The 12,389-nt window shown below is 36.8% G+C and overlaps 1 protein-coding gene across 1 annotated transcript in view; it reads left to right on the top strand.

The window, feature by feature from the left end:
* The window catches only part of LOC124711918 (26S proteasome non-ATPase regulatory subunit 13), a 39,062-nt gene that overhangs the window by 22,328 nt on the left and 4,345 nt on the right, over positions 1-12,389 (top strand). The window contains exon 6 of the mRNA XM_047242173.1: positions 1,984-2,181. Coding sequence (XP_047098129.1) covers positions 1,984-2,181 — 198 coding nt within the window. The remainder of the gene's footprint in view (positions 1-1,983; positions 2,182-12,389) is intronic.

Below are 12,389 nucleotides of genomic sequence, written 5' to 3'. Positions count from 1 at the left end.
GTGGTTTACAGTATAGTTGGATGGAGAAATGAGTAGTGATGATCTGCAGTTGGAATGGTTCCATGCCCCCCACTGGGCTATCTTACCATGAAAACTGGGGGGTGGGGGTGCAATTATGAGTTTCTCTTAGAAATTCATGAGATCTGTAGATTTTTCCTTAAATTACATATTTTACAAGACATTCGGAACAATTTGAGAGTATGGTGGAAGGTGCCTTATTAATGTAATGATGAGGTAGTGAATTTTGCAGACTAGCAAAGGATGTTAGCCAAAAAATGTCAGAGTACTTTGCTTGAACAACCAGTAAATGATGTAGTTTTGCTAAACAATTGCTATGGAGAGCGCTTGGAACTTGTTTTATCAGCATCAAAGTTTTCAACATCATTTTCTCAAAATGGGAGTTGGATTTTGTATTGTCTGCAGCAAAATGCACCAAAGTAGTGTGTGTCACCTCACAGGAAATTTTAATGGAATACACCATACTGTTTGAACTTTGTACATATAACATGAAAATTTCTGTACTCATTGAAAGAAGCTGTTTTGATTCCCCTTTCCAAACTTTTGAAAATTAGTATTTACCCAAGTAGTAATCAAGATGTTAACCTCACTAGTGGTATTGCAAGAAATGTCTTTGAATTTATTGGCAACCAATGTCTTATATGTCCTAGTATCCAGACAGCTTCTGTTACTTTTATTGCGGGTTCAGGAGATGTAACACTACTACCAGTAATCTGGTTATGCTGTATGTGACCATAAAACAGACTCTCCTGGAAAGGTTAAATACAAGTAGCTTGGCTTTTAATCTCTGAGGTACTGGTCAGAGGCACAAAGACCTTTGTCTTCATCTCAGATGAGGTTTGTGAGGGTGGTTTTATAACATTACCATCCCTAGTTTGAAATAAAATTTGAGTTTATCAAACCTAATGACAGGCATATTTGAAGTCGTGTAAATGATTTATTGAAATCCTTTCTTTGTTGCAACATTATAAGAAGAACAGGGACCAAACAATGAAATTATATCTTTTTTTGATTCATCATAATTAATTTGCATGACAGGCAAGACTAATTGTCACTGTTATCAGTTCCTTGGCTGGAATTCTGAAATTAGCTATTGCCCACAGTTTGCTTGGAGAATATTCGTTTGGCAGTTCTTTTACTGTGAAGAGAGATAACGTTTTTTATTCAGAAAGTGTTATCTAGAAAGATTCTTCGGCTTTGTGAAATAAATATGATTGCAGATTCTAATGAGTGTAACAGTTAATTGATATTCACACATAAGATGCTGCATAAAAAGATCACGAACCAAATGAAAAGTCTTCATATTTAAATGTTTCACTTTTTCACTGGTATGCTTTTACTGTATTTTCCATTGACGGGATGATTAAATAATGTAGTCTGTATGCATAAAATAATTTTTTTGCGTTTTTTAATGCAAAACACCTTCACAACACTTACAGGAATTAATACAGTCCAGTGATGATCTTGTATCGGCAATGATAACGGAGACAATAGCATGTGAGAGAAGAGCAAATAATATAGCAAGAGATTTTTTTCACGCTAGTATTCATCTTTAATACAGTACTTGAAGATTTTTTTTTTAGGGAAGAATTACAAAGTTCATGCATCACCACATTATAAAGACGCTTGTCAGAATACAATTAAACGTTATTTCACTTAAGCATACTACATGCTGTCATGTAATGATTCTTTTTCTTGATATGGGGAAAAAGTCTTGCAACACTGGCTGTGATGTCACAGCCTCATAATCTTTTTCCCTGCTCTCAATGCATATGTGTTATCTTTTCCACTGCTGTGCTATTAACTTTACAGGCTCTTTCCATTTTCTTGTGTTACAGTTCTTAATTTTTTCTCTAATCTCAGGTGCCAGTTTTTGCGCAATGTCTTAAGCCTGTTTAGTGAGTATTTGAAAAAATAGATTTTTAAATATTCATTGGTGCTTTATTATACTTTTTGTTCTTACAGATGACTTTTAAGCGGGCTGCTACGGACAGACAACTCACTTTTGAGGAAATAGCACGAGAAACTCGCCTTCCTATTGGAGAAGTGGAACTTCTAGTAATGAAGGCCCTTGCCCAAGGATTGGTCCGAGGTGCCATAGACCAGGTTGCAGCCACCGTCCACATGACATGGGTCCAGCCCCGTGTACTTGATAAGCAACAGGTTCTGTCAATATAATATTTGCACAGCTCTGTAATTGTAGAGAGAGATAGGAGAGGAAGCATATCCAGTAAGCACAGTCAGTTATGAGTGAGGTGAGGCCAGTCCTCCCTACAGCACTCGCCTTCTCACATGCAGCCGCTAGTGCCTGCAATTTGTACCAGTCATTTATTTTAGCATAAACAGTTTCAATATAGCACTCAAAAACTAGAGAGACAAGGCACCAAGATAAATAAGCCCATCATTCTTAGCTATGACAAACTCTAAAAAAGTATATTCTGATTCATTTATTTCATTTACAAAGCATTAAATTGTTACATTGTATTGAGTGTACTCCATCCCCGTGGGAACAAAGATACCCAGTAGAAATGTAGAAGATTTAATTGAGAAGAACATAGGTGCATGCTGTTGAACATTTATGTTATTGTTATTAATCCTCTGACAATTGCATTTCACAGGTAGCTTGTCAGCCTAAGGAAAAGGGGAAGTACCAATATAGATAGCTGACGACAAACAAATATTCTCCCTAAGAAATCTCTAGTAAAATAACATCATCAAAGACTTTGCATTTTATTGGCAAAAGGTGGCAATAAGCACAGTTACTTTAACAATAAAGTTTATTGCAGTCAAGTGCTCACATAAGTAATTTAGTAGTGAAACTGGTTTTGACTGACTGTAACTTTCATTAGCTCATAAAAACTTCCGTTTGAAGCCTCCACCCCTCATGTATAATGTCTCAATTTCATCATCTGTAATACCTTGCTATTGGAAAGATTTCAGAAGTCACAGTTGAATGATGTGAATATAAATTCTAAGTAAGTGTGAAACTAATGATATAGGTATTACATACAAAGTGGTACAGTCTTGCACTTAATGTGCCTTTCAGGCAACAAAAGTGTCAGCAGTATAAATGTGTCAACGTGCTGAATAGTATAAACTGAGATTTAAGCATAAAAATTTGTGTAGTGGACATTAGACAAGTGTACGTAAAGATTTATAAATGAGTACAAACATGACAAATGAGATACTAAACAAACATCAGTAGTGCTGTTGGAATAAGGAATGTTCGTGGAACCTGAGTGACCACCCATAACAGCCTTCATGAGTGGAGGAACATACGACAGAATACATCACATATCAGACTAAAAACGTAGCAAGCAAACAGCCTACCAAGATAAAACAGTCTAAGCTACAATCAGTTAAAAGGATACAGGGATGAAGTGTTGTTTGCTGCTTTGTGTCATAAAATGTACTGTATTTACTCAGTTATAAGATGAGGTTTTCTGCCCAAATTAGTCATTCGAAAAATACAGGTCTTATAGTCACAGAGTAAACTATTGTTGCTGAGGTTAACATTTTTATGTTTTAATAGACCATATAGGAGTTATCTTAAATTTACAGATGAAGTTTTGGCAACTGAGGTCATATGCAGATTTATTTTGAAGAATTCAGAAGGGCGGGGCTGAGCAAAACAATATTTCCGTTGGACGAGGTCAAAGATTTCCCGGCACACCAAAGTATCAATGTCACTCAGTCACATAACATCTGACTCGTGTTAGACCAGCCACTGAACTAGCAACTTCAATGATCTATTGCTGTGCTTAAAATTTGACAATTTTGTGAAACACTAGAGGAAATAGCACTAAATCCTATCATCGTACTAATTCTTGTTGTATTTGAACAGGTTTACAATAAAATCTCTCATACATGTATGGGTACCATGTACAAACATTTTTAAGCAAAGGTAATATTCAAAAGTGGAAATGTTGTTCTTCAAAAACCATTACTTGATCTGAAACAAGATCAACATTTTATTTGACTATGAGAGACTGTAATGAATTACTAAGTGGGTTCCAAATGAGAAATTCAATCACTGTTCATCACGGTTCACATATCAGAATACCATCAGCTTTAGAACTTGATGGCGACCTTTAGATGAAACGAGGATGAAAATTAATCCAGAATGATATGGTTAACAGATGAAATAAATAATATTAAACTGACTGCACTTGTTGTCGCGAGAATAAATTATGGCAGCAAGACGTGTCATGGAGATAGTACCAAAGGACATCAGTAGATCGTAGGAAGAGTAAAGTTTAGTAATTGGACTGAATCATGTATGTATGTATTATTTGCTTTTGTAACTTGCACACTAAAAGATACTGCAACCTTTGTTTCACAGTTGCTTAAGCACAGCACTACGGAAGGGTTCGAGGGGGAACAGTGATACCAGCTACGCTGAGAACTAGATGAGTGTGGGGAGGGGAGTAGTGAGTGGGCGGCAACTTACATCACGTTGTCAACTATGGGAATCTGTGCTGCATACTTTGGCTTTTTAGGAACATTTACCATGTTTAAACTGCAGTTTGCGTGAATATATTTGTATTTGGAATTGAATTATTTAAAAATTGGTCAAATACTCAACAATGGTATTCATTTCTGAGGGAGACAGTAAAAGTCTAGATAGGGGCCAGTGGTGTACTTGTGTGTTTCATGCTGCAATGTTGCCGACGCTTGCCATGATGTATGACAGGAATGGGAGGGTTTGTGTCAGCGGCTGGTTATACACAGCCAATGAGAGAGTGGTGGGCAGACAGTAGGTTTGGAAGCAAGAGATATTCTAACATTCTCATGTCAGTATAGAAGCAAAATTTGATTTGTTTTCAGGTGTTCTCAGGTCTCACAGTAACCACAACCTCGGGAATCACAACATATTCTAAAGAAACAGCCAAATATTTGTGATGACAGAAATATAAATTTCACAGCTGTGCTATTAGGATAATGATTATTTTAAAAATAGTGATACCACAGACAACAGAGCAGGTACACAGAAAATGTAGAAAAGAAAACGATCCACAAATTAATGTAGACAGTCAATAAATGGCATAAATGTAGAAAAAGTATAATGCTAACTATTTGGGCAGATCCTTTGTCAGTAAAAGAGCTCATACTTTTGATTAGTTAGAATATGTTGAAAATAAATTTTTCTTGAGAAGCCTCTAGGGAAAGAAAAGAAGAGGGTGTCTTATGCTCAGAATTGTCTTATTCTCAGGTAAAGCAGTAGGTCTTGGCATCATAAAAAATTACGATTAAAGTAATAAGACCTAAGAAAGTGTTTTGGACATAAAGGAATGACTAATTAGTATCATTATAATACTTTTACACTTGTGTTCAACTGAGAAAAGGTTGCGAGTAGCTAGAAGGGCATAATTGCTGATGTCAACTAATACAACACCATTCTATTCTAGGGTGCCTACAGAAATAGAAAAATCTACATATAAATTTGGAATGTTCCATTTTAGAAGATACAGGTTGAAAATAAGTGACACTCCCTTCACACAAGACACACACTGCATTACTTCAGGTCTGCAAAGACAATTCAATTGGAGTTAAACAATGCAATATGGTTACCAGTAAAATGCCAATAAACACTTCGGGTGAAGGAAAGAAAGAGCAAAAGCTCTCAGACCCACCCCAAAGAGCCCTTGTAATAACTACAGTAAAACAACATATTAATGAACTTGCTTTCAAGAAATTGCTGTATTTAATGAATATTTCCATCAGTACCAGTGCAACTACTATGAGTACAGCATTACTGTTATCCTTTTTAGATAAAAATGCACTTTTAGGGAGCAAATATGAAACAGTTTGCAAAAAAGACCAATTTTTATAAAATCCATAACATGGCTAATTGTTTTTTCCTGATCACTTATTGCTAAAAATTGAATCAACAGTAATTTAAAACTGCTTCTTTGTCGTCAGATAGAGCACAATTTTTTTGGTCAGTAATTTCATACTCCACAGTGAGTGCACTGTGAAGCAAAAAGACCACAACAAACAGTCAAATAATCATTAGGATGTGAAGTGCTTTTTTGTAGCTCATTCATGTCCTTGAGTTTTGGTTTGAAATGTGTGTTTTCTTAGAATGTAGATGTCATGGAAAAAACGTACCAAAAGTCAATTTTTCTGTTGGCAAAAATATCCTGAATAAGAATAGCATGGTCCAAGTGAGGATAAAAAATGTTCAGAATACAAGCATTTATGTAATAATTTTCATTTGCATGTGCCGTGTAACATAGGTCAAGCGATATGATGCTGCAGACATTGCCTTGAAATCTAATATTGGAACAGAACTTGTCGTTTTCTTTTGAAAACTGATGTTTAAATCTGTAACTATAAACAGTGTTCGGTGGTTTTTTTTCCAAATGCCAAAAGATATGTGACAGCTCATCATGATTTTAATTTAATATAGCTGGTGCATGAATTACCACCTAAAGTATGTCTTTCATTAAATTATAATTGCCAGTCCTCACTGTTTGTGATTTGTGGCGTATTGCACCAGACTGCCTTCACTGTAATGCAAGCAAGCAAAAAATGGGAGAATTTCTGTTTTGTGTTTCATAGTATCTGTGGGGCATGGTGTGTCAATAAATATAAATTTTTACATGTGTAGATTACAGTGAAGTTTCCACTATCATGCAGGCTGTAGACACATTAAACAAGTCATTCAACTGTCTGTAATATATTAAAAATGACTAATGTGTAAGATAAATTAAAAATCATTTTGCAGTAACAAAACATTTTTATGGTAAAAAGGAAATCTTAATCAGATTCCATTTATTGAAATGTCGAATATTGTTGCTGTCAGGGAAACATTCCACGTGGGAAAAATATATCTAAAAACAAAGATGATGTGACTTACCAAACGAAAGCGCTGACAGGTCGATAGACACACAAACATACACACAAAATTCAAGCTTTCGCAACAAACTGTTGCCTCTTCAGGAAAGTGGGAAGGAGAGGGAAAGACGAAAGGATATATATATATATATATATGTGTGTGTGTGTGTGTGTGTGTGTGTGTGTGTGTGTGTGTGTGTGTGTGTGTGTGTTTTCCCCCTAAGGTAAGTCTTTCCGCTCCCGGGATTAGAATGACTCCTTACCCTCTCCCTTAAAACCCACATCCTTTCGTCTTTCCCTCTCCTTCCCTCTTTCCTGACGAAGCAACCATTGGTTGCGAAAGCTAGAATTTTGTGTGTATGTATGTGTTTGTTTGTGTTTCTATCGACCTGCCAGCACTTTCATATGGTAAGTCACATCATCTTTGTTTTTAAATATATTTTTCCCGCCTGGAATGTTTCCCTATATTATATATTGCTGTACAAAGAAAACATTCTGTTCAACAGATGTTGACCTATTATTGACAAAATCAGACAAACATAATACAGGGTGTTTCAAAAAGGACTGTACATCTTTGATAATTTGTATAAATTAGTTCAGAGTACCTACAGAGGTGACTGTAGTGTCAATTTGTAGGGAAATACATCAAGTTTTGTCTAGCGTAGTTAGCTAGTGACGGTCGCACCATAAGGAATGCTAGCAACAGTTGCATTAAAGATGGTTGCCTTCACTGGACACGAGCATGCTAGTTGTATGTTTTGGTTTGAACAATCGAGGTCAGCGACAACAGTTCAGTGTAATTTCCATATCAAGTACACTAAAGATCCTTGTAGTAGGCGTACAATTCGAGTGGTATAAATAACCAATAAGACGTTGCAAATAATCAGGTCGTCCAAGCACATGTGTGGCCCACGCATTCCCCATACCTGACACCACTCGAAATTAATTTTTTTTTTTTTTTTGTGGGGGGGGGGGGGGGGAGATTCATTAAGGATATTGTTTGGACCTCCTGTGGCGGCTTCTCTACCTAGGCTTAGATCAAGAATTTACACCACCACTGAGCAAGTTATACCCGCAATGTTACAGTGAGTTTGGGAAGAAATTGACTTCCGATGGGATGGGTGCAGGATAACCAACAGAAGCCACATACATCATCTCTAGTTTGGGGGGAGGGGACAGAACTTGTATTTCCCCACAAAGTAACACTAAACCCAGCTCTATATCTTCTTTCAATAAATTTACACGAATTTTAAAGTTGTGTAGTCCTTTTTGAAACACCCTGTATTAAACTCTGAAGATTTTGCATTAACTTCTTTTTTCCATCTATTGAAAAACCCCTTCCAAATACTGAATCTAAATGCTCTTCTACACTGAATATGAAAAAAATATTGTGTGTGTTCATTTTGAGATTTCTATCCTCCTAAAATGTTTCCATCGAATGAGGTGGGGAAATATTACTTCATATGGGAACGTCTTCAGAGAGAAGTAGCAAGAAATCACACTGCAGATTGGGATTGAAGAGTGAGCATACCAAACATCTGTCTAGGTTGATTTAAAAAGTGTTTTAAATGTGAGTGGAGAAATAAGGCTGTGGAATATTGGAAGAACAACAATTTGCTAGGCCTGATACATCTTAATCTAAAAACATTCTCTGTTTCAGTGGCATCAATATCTTTTACAGTTTAGTTTACTCAGAAATGTAATCTTGTCAAAGAGAAAATATATTGGAAGCAAAAAGTAAAAAGAAATTAAATATTGTTGTGTGATAATATTTATGCAAATGAGAAGTTAACACCATTGGCAATTGGATAGTGTAAAATCATATGTTTTAAGAGCATATAAACACTAATTTACATTTAGACTTAAATAGCAGTGCTTGGATGATGGCAAAAATTCTATGATTTACTTAGTAGTTAAACAGTATGAATTAATGTAGATTGTTACTCACCACATAGGAAGGCATTGAGCAGTCAACAGGCTCATGTTGTTTAAGCTGTGAAACAAAGCCCTTCATCTGATTCATGCGCACATGCATGTTTCCGTACATAAGTGTGTAGTGATCTCGGCAGGAGTAAGTGTGGTACAGTAGAGGTCTAGGGTGTGGAGGGGAAGGATACCTGGGTAGAGATGGAGGAAGTGCTGCCTGTGGGAGTGTGTAGAGATGTGGGCTGCTCAGTGCAGCATCAGGGATCTTTGCTATGGATAATAAGGCGAAAGGAGAGAATCAGAGAAGGGGAAAGGATTATGTAAGTGCACTGGGGGTTGTATGCATGTGAGAGGCTGGAGTGGCAGGAGGGGAGGGCACAGAGTCAGTTGGACAGAGATTGCTAAAGTTTGAAGGGGGCGGCGGTCGTGTACAGAAACAGTGTGTTGTTTATAAAGTTCTCGGCTGCTCAATTCAGAATTTATAGCGTTCGTGGGAACAGTTCATATGGCACAGGCTGTGAAGCAGTCTTGAAGTCAGTACACCACATTGTGACATTTTGCGGCATACTTGGCAATTGGCGGGTCCAACTGTCTCGTGGTCACATTTTGCCAGATGCTATTTGTATGGGCAGACAGCTTGTCTGGAATGTGGCACAGTGATTGCAGCTAAGTTGATAGACCATGTGGTTGCTTTGAGGCGATGGGAAATGACCATGGCAGTGGGAGGATGTATGGGATAGGTCCATCTAGGTCAACTACAGGGATATGACCCATGTGGAAGGGGACTAGGAAGAGGGGTGGAATAGGGGTGAGTACAGATACTGCGTAGGTTGGGTGAGCGGTGGAATACTATTGTTGTGGAAGGGGTAAGGTAGCTATTTCCCACCTTCGGACACAAGGGGAGGTAATCAAAACTTTGGAGAATGTGATTAATTTCGTCCTGTCCTGGGTGATACTAAGTAGGGGGGGGGGGGGGCAGGCAGGGTGTGGCCAGTCAGTGAGTACGTATGAGATAGTAGAGGTTTACAAGATGGGGAGGGTAGTTTGTCTGCAAAGACCTCAGTGAGATACACTTGCTTATTCAGAGAGGGACTACTCATCAATGCAAATGACTAAAGGTGGCTAGGGTGTATGGAAGGGACTTAATTTGGTGTGGAATGAGTGACAGGTGTTGAAATGGAGATGTTGTTTTCAGTTACTAGGTTTGATGTGGATAGAGGTACTAAAGGTCCCATGTGTGAGTTGAACCTGATATTGAGAAAGTTGGTGTGGGGAGGACTGAGTGCAACAAATGGGGAGGAATGTGGATCAGATGCCCTTATTGTTTGATTACTTTTTACTTTTGATGCAGTAGTTGGTGCAGAGATAGGATTGTTCTTAGTACTGGTAGGTGACCCCCTACATCCAGAGGAAACTTCATTTCAAAGGAATATTAACGTTCTGTTTTCCCTGGTAACTGTAAAAGTCACAGACACCCCTGGATCTAGGCATAACTTACTCTGTGAAAGCAGAATACAGAGCAGATCTTGTGCAGAGGTGATTTTTTTCACTCCTCTAGCAAGAGGCATTATTGAAAGAGAAAATTTGCAGGATACATTCCATGGTGTGACTTGATTGACAGCTTTAATCGTTTTTCAAGTTCTGACTGTGGTAAATCATCAATTGCAATTGAAGCTGATTTATGCACTAAGAATGACTGGAAATTCATTACAAGTGTTTTAGTAATTTAGGTACTTCAGGATTTTCTCTTGTAGTCAGATTTCTATTCCCCAGGTGAATGTAAGTGAGCTGTGTGATGATTTTGTGAAGGAACGCAGAAAAATAGATCATTATGGAGGTAGTGACAGTGATGATAGTGACAATGAGGAGAATTCACCTGCAGTAAGGGTTGGTGTAGTTGTGCAAGGACTTCATACTATTAGCTCTTTTCAGTCGAATTCTTGCAGTGTAAACCTGTTGGAGTGATGACTCTTTGTTAGTACATTATAACAAAAGAAACAAAGATCTTAGTTTAATTCTGTCACAGAAGATGATGGTTTTTAGGAAATTTTTCTCAACTTCTGTGTCATTTTGTGGGTGAAGTAATGTTTCAATAAAAACAGTGTTATCTTCATTTTGAAAACTTACTTTAAATCACCAGCAGCTGATTTAACATATGACCTGAAAGTGAAAACATATTGTTCATTTAAACTATATTTTTGTTTCTAACTCATGATAGCTAGTGATTAATAAATAGTTGCACTATATAAGAAGTTTGAATTCATGTTCTGTTGCAGTCAGTTGCTTTTGTAGACATTTATTTTTCCATGATGACATTTCTAAATGCCTGCCATTCCATCTTCAGCTGTGCACATTTGCTTACATATCATGAACATTGTTTCTTTACCACATTGCGAAATTTTGCAGAAGTAGTTTTTAAGACAGCTATTGTAAAAATAGTTAGTATAGAAACAATGTTCATGGAACAAATGTGAACATCTGAAGATGTAATGAGTGCAAAATGAATGTACTCTCTAAAATACATTTTTTGAGGCACAGTGCATACCATGTCAGGAAATTAGTGTTTTTCGTATCATTGCATTTCCCCATTGTATTAACGTCACAGACACTACGGTTTTGACTTTACACACTAGGAACACTGCTGTCATGTTGTGTGACAAGACGGCCCTGTGAGTTAAGCAAGTAGGTGAATCAGGCCTTTGGGTTACGAAAGGTTGCTCATGCCTGACCTGTAGCAATCCCTCATTATGGAGAAAAATATTTACTACTGAAGTAGTTCAAGGGATCATATAAAGTCCAGTAATTCAACGAGCCCATTCCAGACTCTAGCAGTAACCTTTTGAATTTCAAGCCAATTTTGTTTAGTAATATTAATAGCATCTTATAATTAGAGAGTTAGTCAATAAATTAACAATGTCACGTAATACAAATTTATCCTATATATTTTGATCAAAGTTGTTACATGTGTTGAATTATTCACTGTGTAGGCAGTTGGGTACACACTACATACTGAAAATTATACTTCAGTTCCTTTATGACCTTCTTGATGGGGCTGTCTGTATATTTAATGATACTTAAAATTTTAATAGGAGTACCAATCTTAAGAATTTTAGGTTGTCCTACAAGTTTGGAGTGTGAAGATTTGTAACCATTTTACTTATTTTTGTGAAGATGATTATTTTTACTGCTTTCCTAATTAGGGTATTAAACATGTCAGACCTTTATTCAATTTTATAACACCTTGGCAGATAAGAAATCATAAATTTTAGTGGCATAATCATTTTGATTGAAAACAGACACATTCTGTTCGTTTGGAGGATGAAAGTGTTGCCATTGGCTAGATACTTGTTAATTTTATTAATTGTACAATAAATTTAACTGTGTAGTTGTTTCTTTCACTATTCTGACCTATTGATTCTACTACGATCTTAGTTATCTAAGTTGTTCTCTTCAAGGTATGCTAACAGGGTCAGTTTTGTGTTTGCATTGATGCTCTTTACCACCTTCATGGTTGGCAGTGAAGACCATTAGTTAAGGTGCAACTATTTTGGAACATTTAAAATTACTGTTGCTCCTATTTTGTTCAGGTGCACAAATTTCTGGCT

This window comes from Schistocerca piceifrons, chromosome 8 (assembly GCF_021461385.2).
Source record: "Schistocerca piceifrons isolate TAMUIC-IGC-003096 chromosome 8, iqSchPice1.1, whole genome shotgun sequence".
NCBI lineage: Eukaryota > Metazoa > Arthropoda > Insecta > Orthoptera > Acrididae > Schistocerca > Schistocerca piceifrons.
The sequence above is the reverse complement of the archived record's forward strand: the minus strand, read 5'-3'. Positions and strand labels throughout refer to the sequence as shown.